The 17,555-nt window shown below is 42.2% G+C and overlaps 1 protein-coding gene across 14 annotated transcripts in view; it reads right to left on the bottom strand.

The window, feature by feature from the left end:
* The window catches only part of BRIP1 (BRCA1 interacting DNA helicase 1), a 231,802-nt gene that overhangs the window by 212,530 nt on the left and 1,717 nt on the right, over positions 1 to 17,555 (bottom strand). For all 14 annotated transcript variants that reach the window (XM_080982763.1, XM_080982770.1, XM_080982769.1 and 11 more), the window contains exons 2-6: positions 16,833 to 16,960; positions 15,512 to 15,623; positions 12,385 to 12,573; positions 10,323 to 10,453; positions 8,312 to 8,437 (exon numbers count right to left, since the gene is read on the bottom strand). In XM_080982763.1, the coding sequence (XP_080838889.1) occupies positions 8,312 to 8,437; positions 10,323 to 10,453; positions 12,385 to 12,573; positions 15,512 to 15,623; positions 16,833 to 16,925 (651 nt within the window). In that variant the 5' untranslated portion in view covers positions 16,926 to 16,960. The remainder of the gene's footprint in view (positions 1 to 8,311; positions 8,438 to 10,322; positions 10,454 to 12,384; positions 12,574 to 15,511; positions 15,624 to 16,832; positions 16,961 to 17,555) is intronic.

Below are 17,555 nucleotides of genomic sequence, written 5' to 3'. Positions count from 1 at the left end.
ACCCGCCCTGTGGAACGCCCTCCCACCAGATGTCAAAGAGAACAATAACTACCAAACTTTTAGAAGACATCTGAAGGCAGCCCTGTTTAGGGAAGCTTTTAATGTTTGATGTATTACTGTATTTTAATATTTGGTTGGAAGCTGCCCAGAGTGGCTGGGGAAGCCCAGCCAGATTGGCGGGGTATAAATAATTAATGATTATTGTTGTGGTTGTTATTGTTATTATTATTATTATTATTATGAGTCAGACCGTTGGTCCATCTAGCTCAGTACTATCTAAACTGACTAGCAGTGGCTCACCAGGGCTCTAGGATATCAAAAAGAGGGATATCAAAAAGAGGCACCTTTAATCCAGTCTGGTATTGCTTTATTACGAATATAAATAAATTAGACACAGAGGCCCTAAATACACTAGCAAGGTATGCACCCACCAATTTTTTTGCTGCTAGGACTGGACATTGGAGATCAGTGACCAGTCTCTAGGTAACTCTTTGCTGTACACAATGAAACTTGTTAAGAAAGACAAAATAAGCAGATTAAATGTCAAACTTAGTTTTATAAGTTATTTCTTTTTACCTACCTCTCATCTGTTGGTTATTTATGATTTGTACCCCAGTCTTTTACAAAATTAATTTTTAAAAAAGAAAACTAACTTTTGGGCTTTAAGGCACTGAAATAGTTTTGAAGGATCACGCTCTAGGCCCTGCCTACCCTACAGATTTAATATGGTTCGGTGCCAAGTTTCATTATCAAAAATCTATCCACCTAATTAAGTGCAGTCAGTTTTTTTTCTCTTCTGGCTCTGTAGTACCAACCTGAAATAATCAAGCCCTTTATCTAAAAAGATGATTAAGAACTGGATTATAATTAACTTTTTCATTAGTTCAAGAATCACTTTAAACAGATTTTGAAACCTGAGTCTTGTGAACTTTCACATTTTGAGCAGACAACGCGACTAGCTTATTATGCTGCATATTTTGGACATATAAGGTTCACAATACAGAATCTGCAAAGGAAGACAGTGGCCTCAAATTCTGACATTTTACAGGAAGATACATGTGTAACTGAGCAAGGTGTTCACCAAACTGGAGAGGGACACTAATCACACAATTATAAGGTTTGCAAAGCAGGCACCCCCACACTCCTCCAACCCTTATTTATACAGTCATACCTCAGGTTGCAAATGTGATCCATGCGGGAGGCACGTTTGCAACCCGCAGCATTCGCAACCTGCAGCGCCGCGTTTGCGCATGACGTGATTCGGCACTTCTGTGCATGCGTCGAAACCCGGAAGTAACCCATTCCGGTACTTCCGGGTTCAGCGCGGTCTGTAACCCGAAAACGCGCAACCCGCAGCGTTCGCAACCCGAGGTATGACAGTACTTCTCTGTGACTCAGAACAAGAGAGTTCAGATGTCAAGAGAGCGCTTTCTCTGTGGCAGCCCCTAAAAACTGTGGAACTCCTTCCCTACCAAAGTTTGTCTAGCACCATCATTTTGGAGAGCCAGTGTGGTGTAGTGGTTAAGAGCAGTGGACTCGGAATCTGGGGAACCGGGTTCGCGTTTCCGCTCTTCCACATGCAGCTGCTGGGTGACCTTGGGCTAGTCACACTTCTCTGAAGTCTCTCAGCCTCACTCACCTCACAGAGTGTTTGTTGTGGGGGAGGAAGGGAAAGGAGAATGTTAGTGGCTTTGAGACTCCTTCAGGTAGTGATAAAGCAGGATATCAAATCCAAACTCTTCTTCTTCTTTGCCAGAAGCAGAAGATATACCTATTTATCCTGGCCTTGGCGCCCGAGTTCAGGTATTTGTGGGACGCATCTTTTTTGTTTCATTTAATCTATATCAGGCATGTCCGCAGAAGCTCAACAGCTTTGGCTCCCCTAAAAAAAGCTCAACATTTTAGCCTGCAGCCCATAAAAACGGTGCCTCCCTTCGCCCTAAAAAAACTCAACAACTTTGACCTGAACCCCTAAAAAGGGGGTAGATCACTAGATCACTGCCAGTTTTTAACTCTGTGAGTAGATCGCAGTCTCTTGGGAGTTGGCCACCCCTGATCTATATTATTGCTGCTTTTGTCTGGAATTGTTTTATTTTTATAACTGCATAAACCACGGATATTGTAAACTGTAAAAAACCCAAAATGTACTGTATTTTATTACATTACAACTAGAAATAAACAGAAAATACAATATATAAAAAGAAGAAATGTAATTAATTTTTTTTTAAAAATCATACAGCATCTAGCACAATTGCAACAACTGGCAGAAAAATCATGAACTGGGTTGCCAAGGCTCCCCCTCAGCAATTTTCATATCGTCTGAGGAGGGTGTTTTGGGAACTGCTTGCATAAACTGTTTTAGTTGTTTTTTAGTGTATGATCATATTGTTCAAACCTACCCTTTGACTTCATATTGGAGGGCAGGTAAAAAATCAAATCAAACAGATAAGAGGCCCATTCTTCATCACACCAATTTTAAAAAATAAGAGTTCTGAATGATCCAAAAAAGCACAGCCACACACAAGTCCAGCCCCTCTACAATTTCAAAAGTTCAATTTACCTAATAAATTGTTACAGTCAGGTTCATGAATGGAAACTGCCCTAATAAAACTTCCACTTCAAAGCAGAAACGACTTTCTGCCACAGGTGGCAATTTTCCTTTACTCTTGCTCTATAATCCACAAGCTCATTTTAACAGGCTAAAGTGCTGCATACATAAATATCACTAAGTTGTGGTTTATTGTCTCTCTCTCTTATATATATATATGTGCATGCGTGAATGAGAGAGAGAGAGAGAGAGAGAGAGAGAGAGAGAGAAAGCTGTAGTTGGCTCAGCAATCATGGATTTTTGTTGTAATTCAGCAGAGAACTTGAAGTTTGATGTTCAGGTTCTTTTTAAGGGTTTGCATCTGAAAACCAACAGTGCCCCCTGCTGGGCTCCAGAGTTCTTTACAATGAAATTCCACAGAGTTTGGCAGATTTTAAATTCTACAAAGCTTTTCTGTACACTAATAAAAAAATTTGCGCACTGTAACAGATATAGATCCTCTTCTTTTAAGCAAAAAACTTTTTTGTTAGTGATGAGCGCAATATAAATTTTAAATCCACTGAAATGAATGAGCATGAATAAGTTAGGTACATTAATTTTGATGGAACTAATTATGAGTAAAACTGGTTTGAATAGCAACCATTTGTCTACAATGGGAATGGTTGTTATTCCGTCTGTGTGTGTACATGTGTACACCCACAAAAATAAATCCTGCCCCACATCATGCAGTGCAGTGAGGTGGTAGAATGGACTGAACCACTTGACAGTTTTAAAAAAATGTTTCCCTGCAAATATTTTAAAGTCACCTTTAAGAGCAAAAGTCATCTTAGAGTGGCTCAGAAGATAAATCAGAGCACAACAAAACAATATATAAAACCAGCAATGCTCAACAGAAGAGGAAGCCTAAAAATGTTAAAATACAGTAACAAGATACAACAAAAACCATTAATCCAACAAGTACTCCTCAAAGGATGACCAAAGTAAAACAGGTATGTCTTCAGAGCCTTTTGAATGTGCTGGTAATAATGGGGCTGCCAAACCCCACATGCTAAAGCATTCCAGAGACATGGAGCTACTACAAATAAGGCCATCTCCAATCTCCTAGCGCCCACCAATCTAACTGCTGTCACAGCAGGCAGGTGAGATGGGCCTCCATTTCTGATCTTTAAAAAGGGAAGACTGATATAGGTGCAGCAGACTTTAGTAGCTTGGTTCCTAATCAATTAAGGCTTTAAAGCATAAAACTAGCACTTTAAAGGTTAAAGAAGTCAGGGAGGGAGAGAGAAGAGCCAGGGTGTTGTATAGTGTTGGACTAAGACGGGGGAAACCAGGGGTCAAATTCTGACTCAGTCATGAAGCTCTCACTGGAAGAATTTGGGCGAGGAGCTATCTCTTAGCCTAACCTACCTCACAGGGTTATTGCAAGGATAAAATGGGGAGTGGAGATGGCTGTGACTTCTTGGAGGAAACAATCTAGATAGATGGATAGATAGATAGATAGATAGATAGATAGATAGATAGATAGATATAGTTCAGGAACCACTCATTCTGCCTTCCCAGAATGCTCTGCATTCCAATCAATACACCTACACTGTGTTAAACAAAACAGATTTATGCAAGTGAGAGTTCAGTAGCTGTGTCATATATTATTAAAAGTTTATACATTGATTCACAGGGCCAGATTTTTCTGCTGACATGCTTTCAGTGAAGGGGAAAAAAATCAATGGAGTTACCTTGGCAGACAATCTGACCCATTTGCATTTAATGGAATTTCAAAATTATTCAGTACTTAAAGAAACGGCTTTAACTTGGAACGCTATTTGAGCTCTGATTAATAAATCACTTAAAATTGTTTAAAAGATCTCCCGTCCCCAACTGGTTTTAAAAGCTTACAAGATTCCACTGAAACGAGCATGAATATTACACAGTAATGTAAAAGAAAGGCCCCTTCCATTGCTTTCCATAACATCCAAGGCCACGGGCAGCATTTACACACCCAGGTCATGTAATTTGGTCACCAACGTTTTGGTGACTCTCGGCCAAACACCTGAGCTGCCTCCACTGAAAAGTATTACATGCCCCAGCTGATTTTAGGATTCTAGAGGATACCTTCAATTATTTATTTAAAGATTTATAAACCACATTTTCATATGAAATATATATACCGTATTTTTCGCCCCATAGGGCGCACCGGCCCGTAGGGCGCACCTAGTTTTTTGGGGGGGAAATAAAGGAAATTTTCCCCCCCTTTATTTCCCCCCCAAAAACCAGGTCGGGGAATCCAAACCAGGTCGGGAAACAGCAGGATGGCGGCGCTCCGCCTCCCCGCTGTCCCCCTGGCTTGTGGGGCTGGCGCTGGGGAGAAGCACGCTTCTCCCCAGCGCCAGCCTCCAAACCTGGTCAGGGAACAGCGGGATGGCGGCGCTCTGCCTCCCCGCTGTCCCCCGAGCTTGTGGGGCTGCCCGATATCTGCACGAAGCCTGGGGCGCGCTGTGCAGCTATCCGCAAGCCTTGGGAGCCCGATGGGAACTCCCGCGGAGCTCCTAAGGCTTGCGGAGAACTTCCTGAAGCCTGGAGAGCAAGAAAGCCTGCATTCGCCCCATGCAGGCGAAAGCCTGCATTCACCCCATAGGACGCACACACATTTCCCCTTCATTTTTGGGGGGGGAAAGTGCGTCCTATAGGGCGAAAAATACGGTATATATATGAGCACATCAGTAAAAGTTAGTTGGATAAAGAATCTCTGGTTTGAAAGGCCTGTCTGAACAGTAGTGTTTCTAGGAAGGCATCAAATAAGGAGCAGTGGTGGCTTCTGAGAAATATCTGTTGGCATGTGGGAGTCAACAGGACCACCAAAAATGTCCCATTAGAAGATCCAGAAATCAAGGTGGAGCATAAGGAACCAAGTGGTCCTTAAGGTGCTTTGGGCCCAAGTTGTTCAGGGCTTTGTGAAGTAACACAAGAACTTTGAACTTGGTCCAGTAGCAAACTGGTAACCACTGGCAGCAGAGTGGCATGCTGCCAGTAGCCTGGTCCTGTGAGCAGTCTGGTTGCTGCATTCTGCACTAGCTGCATCTTCTGGACCAGACACAAGTTGGAGGTTTTATCTGTGCTTTCATACCTGCAACTGCTTATTCCCACATACAAGGCACCACTTAGTGTCAAAGACAGAGAAACATGTGTGAACTGGCCTTCACAGTTTCGAAAACAACTCATTGTTTTGGGTTCCACACCTGTAGAGACAACCTTTCAAAGAATCTGAGATAGTCCAAACATAAGACTGAACCACAGCTTGTAGAATTCAGCTTCCTGAGAATCTCAGCTTTGACTGGATAAAAAACTTCTTTTTTTTGCCCTTACGACTGAGAATAAATGTTTGAAAAATTGACTGCATGCAGATGTGACGCTGAACTACAGTCAGCAGAGTGTGAATGAGTCCAGCCTCTTATTGGGCTCCCCCCCACTTTCACAGGACTTTTCATTAACCAGTTAATTGCGTTTTTCTGTAGTTTGCGCATCAGCCGTGGCTGGTGTCAAGCAAGCCAACTTCAAATAGTGGTTTTTGACGCTGGCACATTTAAAGGAACCATAGTTAATAGTTTTGGCAAGCTGCCATTGGCCAAAAACTATAAGCAAAACTCGCAGCCCAAACTTGCTGGAGAAGGAGAGAGGGGAGAGAATGCAAACCTTGGAGAAGGCTAGCCTTATTTACATCTGGTTAAACCACAGTTTAGTAGGATATCCAAACGTATTCTATGTGCCTGGTAGAAGCCAGTGTGGCTCCTGAATAAGATTCTCAGTAGACAAGGGTTGGGCCTTCAGTGTTCTCCATGGTTTGGTGCGATTTACCCAAGCCTCAGTGACACATGCACTTGTACACATCATCCTTTATTCACATGTGGTGATTCCCTCCCTCCTTTCCTGCTGTGAGGCAAACTATGGTTTGCCATTTTGTCTGAACAAGAAGAGGTTGTTTTTTTTTTAAGAAATAATTGAATTTTTTGTTTCACATCAAAGCTTGGATGAGAGCCTGGGCTGTTGTACATTCCAAAGGGACAGGGTTTATCTGAAGTCACTACTTGTGAAGCAATTTTGCTGAAGGAATCCCTATTGATTTCCCATAACCCTCAACTCCACTAAAGAAGGACGCTAACTATAGAAGCAACTTAATTGTGCAGTCACTGATTTTCAGTTAGACACTTACAACAGCAACAATGAAAATCAATACAAGCTGCCCAACTTATTAAGTCATTGTGGCAGCTGAGGTCATTAACTCACAGCACACACAAAAAGTAAGCACTTACTCGTGTCAGTAATAGTCCATGTGCTTGTTTAGCTGTTCCTATCATCCCTTCAAGAGGAGTCGTAAAACGAGCCAGTCCAGGCAGAGAACCAAACTAGCCACATGCCTGGGGTACAAAAATCCCTGGGCCACCTTTTTGAAACATACTTTTTAAAAAGGAGACAGCATGAAAAATGTGTTCAGAGGCAGCATTTTACAAGTGCTGTGAATTGAGTTTTGACATAACAAAAAAAACTGGCAAAAATAAGCCAGGAAATCCTGAACTGTCCACAGTGAATGCCTCAAGCGCCCCAATACATAAATAAATAAAACTGAGAGGTTCTGTGAGTCTATTACCCGCTGACAAAATTGGCTGCCCACTGCATCTTTGCAGTGCATCTGCATCTGAGCCAGCATTTTTGCTCTACATCTATCCAATAGTCTTTTCAGGGGGTAAGCGATTCCCTCCCATCTCTACAGCAGGAGCAACTGAAATACTGAATTTCTCTCTCAATACAGTGCACCTAAGAATTACTTGACATCAGAAAAGGCTGCCTATTGTATCTCTGCATGAGTCACTGCACTGGGATTGCCTTCTTCCAAGTAGGAGGTGCACACAGACTGATTCACAGAAAGAGGTTGGGCATTTTTCAGAGTTGGCAATCACTTACTCATAACTGCTCTTAGTTATTTATTTATTTTAAAAAATAATATTTATAGATTTCCCTTCCTCAAAAGAGCTCAAGGGGGTGTCTATCAAAATACAGCAAACTAAAAACATTATAACAAATCATTAAAACAGATAGAAAGTTTACTCCTGAGCAGCTATTATCAGACTGCAAAAGCCTGGGTAAATAAAAAGGTGTCCAATTGATGTTCAAAAGCCGGCAACATGAGACAAAGCTCTAGGGGGAGAATGTTCTTAAAGTAAACCTTTTGGGGGTACAAGAGCAAACCATCCATCCACTTTTATTTTTGAGCCAAACCGTGTTTCCACTATTAGAAGGCTGGGAAACACTGTGTAAGTGAACAACAACAGCAAGTGGTTCAGAGTATGAAAGAAACAAGGCAATAGAAAAGTGGCAATTCTCTCTCATTATATTCAAATAACATTGAGGTGATATACACCACTATATAACCTCCACAAGAAGAAATGTTGACTATGAAATACTAGAAAGAAAAAGGATACTTTCTTTAAAATAAAACAAAACTGTACATACTATAAACATCAAAGGCCAGAGAAACTGAAATAAAAGAGCATAGGAGAGATGCAAACTAAAGCAGGGGACACCTTGAATACCAAGCCTGCCAAGGTCATTGCTGGAGTAAGAGCCTCTTAATGTTAAAGTGCCAGAAGGAGAAGGAGCAGGTGGAAAGGGAGCTTCAGATGGGCCAGCTAGAACACCTGGGTTTCTATGCTCAACTCTTCTGCAACAACATAATTGGTCTTTGCTTCTTGAATCCAGAGCTACCATACTTACTGTTTTGAGAGAGAAAGGGACCGGTTTTTCAGAGCACACAGTCAATTCCCCATTTTTCTGCTGCCGGTAAACCTCCAGAGCGTCAACTAATTGGGTTCCTTGGGACATCCGGTGCCGTTTCCTTGCCTGTAAGGAACACCCATATAAAACTCAGGTAGGAGGCACAATGTCTCCTTTTAAGCCAGTGGCTTTACAAAAATTCCTACATTGACGGGATTCCTTTCCCCACAACCGGTCTGTCATGGACACTGCAAAGTATTCTAGGCATTTGCTAGAGGACAAAGAGTTCACCTAGGAAAGTGGCCAGGCCAGCTGGATGTTAGCATGGTCCTGTATCAGAAGAATCCGCCCTAGAATGTAACTGAAACTCCATAATGAAGAAGACATGAGTCAGACTACTGGCGTGTCTAGTTTGCTATTGTCTCTGCCATTTCGGTCTTAAGTTGCTGAGCTAGGACCCAACTATTGCAGACGTGGGGAACTTGGGCACAGGGGCCAAATGCACACTCCAGGTTTCTCTATTTAGCCCTTGGGACTCTGCTGAAGCCACACACCCCTCTCCCAGACCATAACACTCTCCAGCCCTGTTATTGTGTCCTTTTTGCCTGGCTGGAACATGTCCTTTAACTGTGATCATGCTTAGTAGTTGCATGGATGGCTGTATTTGTAGAAAAACCTTTGAGTGGCTGGAATGTCATCTACTCTGCAAGAAAATCCATCTTGCCCCATCAGTTTCGGCCTCTGTTCCTTTCCATCCTCAAGAAAGTGCCCACAAAGTGCCCCAGTTTTTTGCCAACTCTGTCCTAGCTATGATGAACCTACATTCTAACACAGCTACAATTTAAGATGTTTGGGGAATAGAAAGGCTGCATGCTTTAACCAGTAAGATCAGGGACGAGGAATTTCTGTGGCCCTCCAAATGTTGCTGAGCTACAACTCCCATCACCCCCAGCAAAGAGGGACAATAGTCAGGAATAATGAGAGTTGTAGATCAGCAGTATCTGGAGGGAAAAAAATATAAACTAAATTTTACATCAACTGAATTTTAGATTAACAGAAATTCTAATTGTTGTGAGTCAAATGGAACATTTTAAAACCATTTTAGCTCTGGTATTGTAACAAGGCATGAAAAACGTAATAAAGATGGCCTGTCCTTCCAAAATGACTAGCAGGTTTCATTCATTTTATGTCCAGTTATCTCACACTTTCTCCAGTATCTCAGAAAGTTTCAGTGATATGCATTTGTCTTTACATTTAGTCAGTTGATTAAAAGGCAGACGATAAATGAACACAAACATTTTTTAAAAAACATCAGCGGACAGCACTTCAATAAAATAAAGCACTTCAATTTTAAGATATGCCTGTAATTAATCTTGCCTTGTAAATGTTCCCAAAACTTAATAGCCTATTTTTAAAAAAACCCAATTATTAGCCCATTGGGCACTGACAGGGGAAGAACATATAATTGAATTTAAATGCTGAGAACAGAAGAGACAGCTTCTACCCTCATTTCTATGAAAGGTGCAAAGGGGAAACTGAGGGCCCATCTAGACTTCCACTAGGAAGAATGGGTTCAAGTGGTTTTCTGCTTATCCCATGCTTTTTGGACACAGTTTCCAGCAGTTTTCTGTTTGCCCGACTGCTTTGCTGGGGAAAACCCAGTCTTTAGCACTGAACTGAAGCAAGTGTCAAAAAGATTGTGTTTTCCTGGAGGAAAGTAATGGGACAAGCGTAAGTCTGGATGAACCCTGTATGTTCCATCCATCCTCCGCAAACCTGCTCATTCATCTGCATGCAATTCCTGGTCACTGCAAGCAACCAGACTAGTGCTTAAATACAAGGCTGAACTAATAACAGGCTTCTGTGGGAGAAACAGAAAAAAAAGCAATCAACAGTCTGGTTTGGGTTGTGATTCAGTCCTACTAATCTGTACATTTTTAATTGATGTGCTGATCCATAATTGGACTGATGTATACCTGAATTAATTTTGCTGGCAGAAAACTTTACTCACCTGCTGGTCTGTTTCTAATGAACGAATCCTTTTCCTATCTACTATAAAATCATCATCTCCATCTTCATGCAAAGACGCCTGCTTCTTTGCAGATAGTTTGGAAGCGAGTGTGGTTCTTGATATCTCGTCTGCTATGGCAACATATAAAGTAGAAAATCCCTATTATTTAGCCACTGTAGAAAAAAAATCACGACGAACATGGCAAGAATAAAACAGCACCGCCAGCTACCCACATTATAACAAAACTAGCACACAACAGCACATTAGAAAAGAAGTGAAATGCTAACATTTATAATTGAATTCAATATTATAACCCAAAGCTAGCAAACTCCTCTGCTGGTCAGCAGGAAGATCAGTATGACCTCCCCTTCCCCAACTGCTTTGTTATGAATTTCTAGCTCCATCTGCACAATACATTTAAAGCAGAATCATACCACTATCAGACCCCTAATACACCTCGTAGAGCTACCATTTGCAGAGTGGTTTAATAGTCAATCCCTCATCTCAGAGAAGGTGTGAACTGTAGCTGTGAGAGGAATTGGAGCCTCCTAACAGCTCTCAGCACCCTTAACAAGTTGTAGTTCCCAGGCTTCTTTGGGGAAGCCATGGATGTTTAAAAAGGTACGATGCTGCTTTAAATGTGTAGTGCAGATGAGGCCTCTGCCTTGGGCAGTATACACCGACTCTGCTGCAGCACTGTGTGTTCCAAGGTTTCCACAGCTGGCTGACCACATTGACACTAGTGCTGCTCCAAAGGGATCCTTCTGATTTGTCCCAATATCACTGAATAGATGCTAGAGAAAAAAATTATTCTTTATTGAATCTTATAAAAACCTTTTCCAACAAAATCTGGAAGCCAAAATAAAAGATAAAACAACCCTTCAATCCAACATTTTTCATGTCTCTGCTGTAACGTTCACAGCTCCTAATGTAGCAGTGGGGAATCTCTGGCCCATAGGTCCAATTAGGCTCACCAAACCACTCCATCCCACTTGGCCACAGGGCCAAGCCACACCCAGCTACCACCTATCAGGACAGGCAAAGTCACAGCTGCAAACAGTGCCAAATAAAAGTATGGAACTTCTACAAGTTCCAGATCAGAGTCATTCTGCACTTTCAAGAAATAGGTCCTACACTTTGAAACTCCCTGCCCATTGATATTAGGTAGGCACCTTGATGTATTTTTTTGTGCTTGCTAAAAACTATTTTGTTCCAGCAAGCCTATCCACATGTAATTTCAACAGACTCTTTATTTTAAACTTCCTAAATGTCTTATGTTCTAATAAGGGTATATTTATTAAATAAACATACACAAGTAATGGCTTAAAAAGAGCCATTCTTCTTTGCAGCCCCAGCTTTACCTTTGGTTCTCTCCCTATCATGCAGCTTATGGAATGAACTGAAGATATTTAGGAGTTTCTGAGTGTCTCAGATTCCTTCCAAAAACAGTGACAAGGAAAGGTGTCAAATGCAAAAGGCACACTTCCAACAGTTTCTGTGCTAATTTATTTTTCTTACACCTGACTTCAGCTGACTGGCAGGGGAGACTACAGCTCCCATCATCCCTAGCTAGCTGCCCACCTGTCAATGCAGCCTGCAGAGGGTTAGGTTATTTTCAAACCCAATCCTCCAGTCAAAAGTGGTTCCTTACAGGGGTCCTAATGCAACAGTTCTGATATTACTGCCCTTCATCTGAGCATCACAGGGCAGCTTACAATATAAAAATACAAAACTTCATAACCTACTAACAAATGAACACAATAACACACACACCGATATGGTTCAAAAGGCCATGGTGCCCTGCTTATTATCCCCCTCAAATGAAATTATGAATTGAACCTCAGAAGATACTAACCCATATGTCGTGTTACTAAACACATCTGACCAATAATCCCAACTTTTCCTTCTAAGGCCACCAACTACTGTAAAGCTTCCTGACCTAATTGCCTGGAGGCTATATTTTACAATGGGTCTTTGCAAGCTCACCCTTGAAGGACATCAGTACTGCACGTGCCCTTCAAAGCAGTCTAAGAAACCTTCCAAGAGGTGGTTTGAAAATTACCTTTGTTTCTTGACTTGGTTCCACTTTTCATGGGTGTCACTGTTCCACTGTTGGTGAAGGAACAAGATGCGTCTTGGCTCACCGCTACACTGTTCTGGGCCTGAGCTGCATGACAGCGACAGCCGCATGGCATCAAGGTCTCTGGCTTCTTGCATTCCTTTGAACATGGCAAGTCATCAAGCGGTTTGTCTGAAGAGCAAATAGGGGAATATTATTCACCTTCTTTTCAAAACTCCAAGAAAGAGGGAGCCCAGTGAAGATAACCTGGGACCTGATCCAGCTGGACTTCCCCCCACAACAAGAGTCACCCACCAAGAAGTGTTCCAGGAGAGAGGGCTCATGGTGTCATTTGCATGCCGTGACACAGAGAGGTGTGTGTTGGGAACAGTTTACATCAGAAAAGTTTCCAATGCCACAGAGCAGCGGTGGGCAACATGAGACTCTGGGGCCAAATGCCTGCCAGGCCTGCCTATTTAGCCCTTGGGAGTTTCTCAGTCTACTCGCACCGTGTCCGCCAGCTACATCCCTAATAGGCCCTGCTTCACACCCTCCTTGAGGGCTTTTGCTGAGCAGGAATGTATCCTTGATTTGTAGTAGTGCTTCTTGCTTCCCTGGATGGAGAGATATAAGTGGTGTGGGCATATCTATGCAGAAACCTCTGACTTTCCTCCCCCCCCCGCCGCCCCCAGGTTAAGAGTCACACCGGATGCTGCACACACCACTGGCATATCACACACACCCTGAAGCTTGCCCACGAGGGAACACAGTCCTCAAGCTCAGAAAAGTTCCTCAGCCCAATCTTACAAAATTATTTAATTTAGCATGCTTATTTTACTTGTATTAAGTGGAATCTAGATAAAAGCACTTTGAAAATGCTTTAAAAAAAGAAAAAGTTTTTTTAAAAATAGAGTTTTCCATAGGGCTCACCATTGCCATCTAGTGTCACATTGTATATTGCACTTAAAACACACTTTGTAATCACAGCTTTAAAAAAAACAGTAAAAGGGGAAAGGGACCCCTGCCCATTAGGTCCCGTCGCGGACGACTCTGGGGTTGCGGCGCTCATCTCGCTTTATTGGCCGAGGGAGCCAGCGTAGAGTTTCCGGGTCATGTGACCAGCATGACTAAGCCACTTCTGGTGAACCAGAGCAGCGCACGGAAACGCCGTTTATCTTCCCGCCGGAGCGGTACCTATTTATCTACTTGCACTTTGACGTGCTTTCAAATTGCTAGGTTGGCAGAAGCAGGGACCGAGCAATGGGAGCTCACCCTGTCGCAGGGATTCAAACCGACGACCTTCTGATTGGCAAGCCCTAGGCTCAGTGGTTTAAACCACAGCGCCACCCGTGTTCCTTAAAAAAATAAAATAAAATACCCCAAGCTGATTTTTGCCCCAACCCAAATTTGACCTGAAATATTGTGGGGAATTAAAGCACAATTAATGTAATTTTATTTTATAGATTTTTTTTTACTAGAACTTTAATTTAAAGACAATAGTATGTACTTCCCTTACACCAAAGGGAGCACAAAGGTCCTCAGAACTGTTGACAGGCAAATACATTTTAGAAACCCAAAGAACCTTGCTGACTTTCATACTTGTTATGGATAAATCCCCTGAAAAATATGAACTTCAAATTCAAAACTACCAAGCTGGCCTAATACAGTATTTGTTATTGGCAAGCATTCATTGTTCCTAATGATCTCATGAAAAGGATTTTCTTTTCCCAGCAGAAAAAAATGAAGCAATGAAAAAAAATCCGCTCTAAATCACTGATGTGGCCATCATTATCAGCACATTGGTGGGTTTGGGGAGTGTATCCAGGAATGCTTTGATTTGCAAACCCCTCTGGGATTTTTAAATTTAAAATTAAGCTCAGTATATAAATAAATAAAGTGTGTTTTATCGTTCCCAAGCTGAGCGGCTATAGGATAAGGCGGCCATTCTGCTGGTGCAGCAACAATGCATCTACTACATCAGGACAGATAAAAGAAAGTGCTTCTTTTTGCAGCAACATAGTTAAATTATGGAACGTGCTCCCACAGTAGGCAGTGGCAGCCACCAGCTTAGAGGGTTTTAAAAGAGGACTGGACCAATCCATGGCTATGAATGGCTACTAGCCATCATGGTTATGCTCTGCCTCCATGGTCAAAAGCAGTAATGTTTCCGAATAGCAGTCACTGGAAACCACTTGGATCCTGGTTGCAGGCTTCCCACAGGTAGCTGGTTTGCCACTGTGAAAACCAGATGCTGGTCTAGATGAGCCATTGGCTTGATCCAGCAGGCTCCTCTTAGGCTCACATTACACCCCACCCCAGCATACCTGGGCTCTGCCCATCAATGAGCTCAAATTCGAAATAATCGAAGATGAATTGGGTGGCAGCTCTAGTTATCAAGCGATGAGAATCCAGCAAGGTAACATGCCCAGACTGGACCAGAGTCATGCACTGCGGTGAGCTCAGACCTTACTCAACCTTCTCATCCTTGGAAGGTGGAGCTGCTTTTCCCTCGGATCGTAATTCCTTTTGTGCCCAGGGACCCCACTGTCCTCCTGAATTGTATGCTAAACATTGCAGCAGAACTCAATAATGAATAAATGACAGTCAACAGCTATTTGAATAATTTACAGACCCAGGAAAAAAGACATCTTCCAGCCAACTGGGCCACATAATTTCAGGCAGCCGACTATGCATTTCCTATGAACAGGGTGACCAGAGGCAAAGGAACATGGGGAGATCCCAATGCAGATTCAGACCATTGGTCCATCTAGCTCGGTATTGTCTACACTGACTGGCAGCAGCTCTCCAGGATTTCAGGCAGGGAGTCTCTCCCAGCCCTATCTGGAGATTCCAGGGATTGAACATGGGATCTCCCACATGCATAGCGGATGCTCTATGGCTCTTCCCCTCCAAAAAAGGCCAGGATGGCTCCTGTACCTTTGAGTAAAAGAGGAATTTTCAGCATGAGTTGTTACACAGGGATTAAAAAAGCCCCATCCTCCCTTGCCCTCAAACACCTTCAAATGCCCTGATGATCAAATACTGTCACCTTTCTAAAATAAGCACAGCCATGCAGACGGGCCTCTCTAGGGAAAAGACTCCAAAGCTGAGACGCTACTAAATGGCTTACCGTAAAGTGACTGTTGCCATGACAATGCAGAGCAAAGCAACGCCAGGCTTTTCCCGCTTCCAGTAGGACTCTCCAACAGGCAGTGCTGCTTGGAGTTGAGCCCCTTCACAATCTGTGAGTAAATAAATATAATAAGCACAGGGGGACTGTAAACTATCTTGAGTGAATGATATTTGTGCAGTAACATTTTTTAAAAAATAATATCATCTGAAATATCATGCTCATCCTAAGAAATTATTTGCTTGTCCTGAAGGAAACTATTAGGTTGCAGAGGGGTATGTTTTGTAGGTTCTGATAGTTGCTTCAATAAACCATAGTTCAAACTAACTGCAGTTCCCAGTACTGATGTTAACAACAAACTGTGGTCAGTTTGCTAGGACACTGGAGCAGAGAGGAGTGGGGAACCAAAAACTCCAGCAGCTTTTTCACACCGTTTCAGAGTAGGATTGGAGAACCTGTAGCCTGCAGGTCAAATCAGAACCAGCAGATATCCCAATTCGCCCACTTTCCCCAACCCTGCTCACCTGTCCCTCACCTGACCTCATATGTGTGGGACAAATGAAGACATGGCTGCAAAGAAACAATCAGGAGCCTTATAGATGAGCAAGGCTTGCTGTAAGTGCCGATCAGTGCTTTTTCCTTTCTCCTCCTGTGATGAGGCCGCATTTTAATGTTTTAATGTTGTATTTTAATCTTGTTTTTTAAGTTGTGTTTCAATCAACTGGTTTTTATTATTGGTTGTTAGCCGCACTGAGCCCGGTCTCGGCTGGTGAAGGCGGGGTATAAATAATTTTTTTTTTAATTATTATTATCATTATTATTATTATTATTATAACACATCCCACAGGGAAACACTTTCTTTGCCTGCAGTATGATTTTAAACTATGTGGGGACAAAGAAGCAGGGTTTGCAGCAGGTGCAAATTCTGTTTCTTTCACCAGTGCAATTTGATTTCATAGGGTAAAGGCTTCACCTTGATGTCAGGTGATGGACAGGTGGGCAGTCCCACGCACCTGTCAAAGTGGCCCAGAGGAATTAGGAGAAGTCTGGATTCGGTCTGCCCCAGTTTAGAGCTATGTCCAAACCAGACCAAGATATGAGCATTATTGCAAATTTCATTCTCAGTTCTGTAAGCGTTTCTAATTGTTTTGGGTTTGAGGTTTGCATTTGAAAAGCAAGCAAGCAAACAAACCCAAAAACAAAACTCAACCATAAAACAGAAATTTTAGAAAACATTTTAAAAGGAAGACTACTAGAAAAGGCTGAGAAATCTGATTTACTTGACTGTAACTACAAATCTCATTGCAATGAATAAACTTACTGCATTCATCATAGCAAGCTGTGAAGGGTATGCCTTGCAAGGGAAGAGAATTTTCACACCTCCAATGGTGTATTCTGACGCTGATGAAGCCATAACCACATTGAGTTTTCAGAATTCTTGATTAAAATCTGCAAGATTAAAAAAAAAAGCAAAGTTGTTCTAAATGATGCACAGGATGCTGTAGGAACATGGCAAAAGCCACAAAGAATGAGAGAAAAATAAATGCAAACTGCTTGCGACTAGTAAGACATTTCATTCAGTCTTACATGAAGTTAGACCATTGGTCCATCTAGCTCAGAATTGTCTAAAATGACTGGCAGTAGCTCTCTAGGATTTCAAACCCGGGCTCTCTCCAAGGCTGACCTGGAGACTCCAGTGACTGAACTTGGACCTTTCTTTTCCTGTGAAGCATGTGCTCGAACACTGAGCTTTTGTCCCCCACCTAAAAATAAAGTTTGTGTCCTCATGCCTCTGGATAAAGGGCTGAATTACATAGGAAGCTGCTTTACACCAAGTAAGACCATCAGTCCATGTAGCTCTGTATTATCTACACTGACAGCTGCAGTTCTCCAAGATTTCAGTTAAATATCTTTCACAATCTTACCTTCTTTGTAAACCACTTTAAAGCTTTATTTACAATTAAATGGTATACAAATTATGTTAAAATATAATAGATGGTAATCAAATTTATGTATCAACCTTCCTCTCAGGATGGTACACAAG

This window comes from Podarcis pityusensis, assembly GCF_964106645.2.
Source record: "Podarcis pityusensis genome assembly, chromosome: 15".
Classification (NCBI taxonomy): domain Eukaryota; kingdom Metazoa; phylum Chordata; class Lepidosauria; order Squamata; family Lacertidae; genus Podarcis; species Podarcis pityusensis.
Note: the sequence above shows the minus strand (reverse complement) of the source record. Positions and strands in the feature narration are given on the sequence as shown.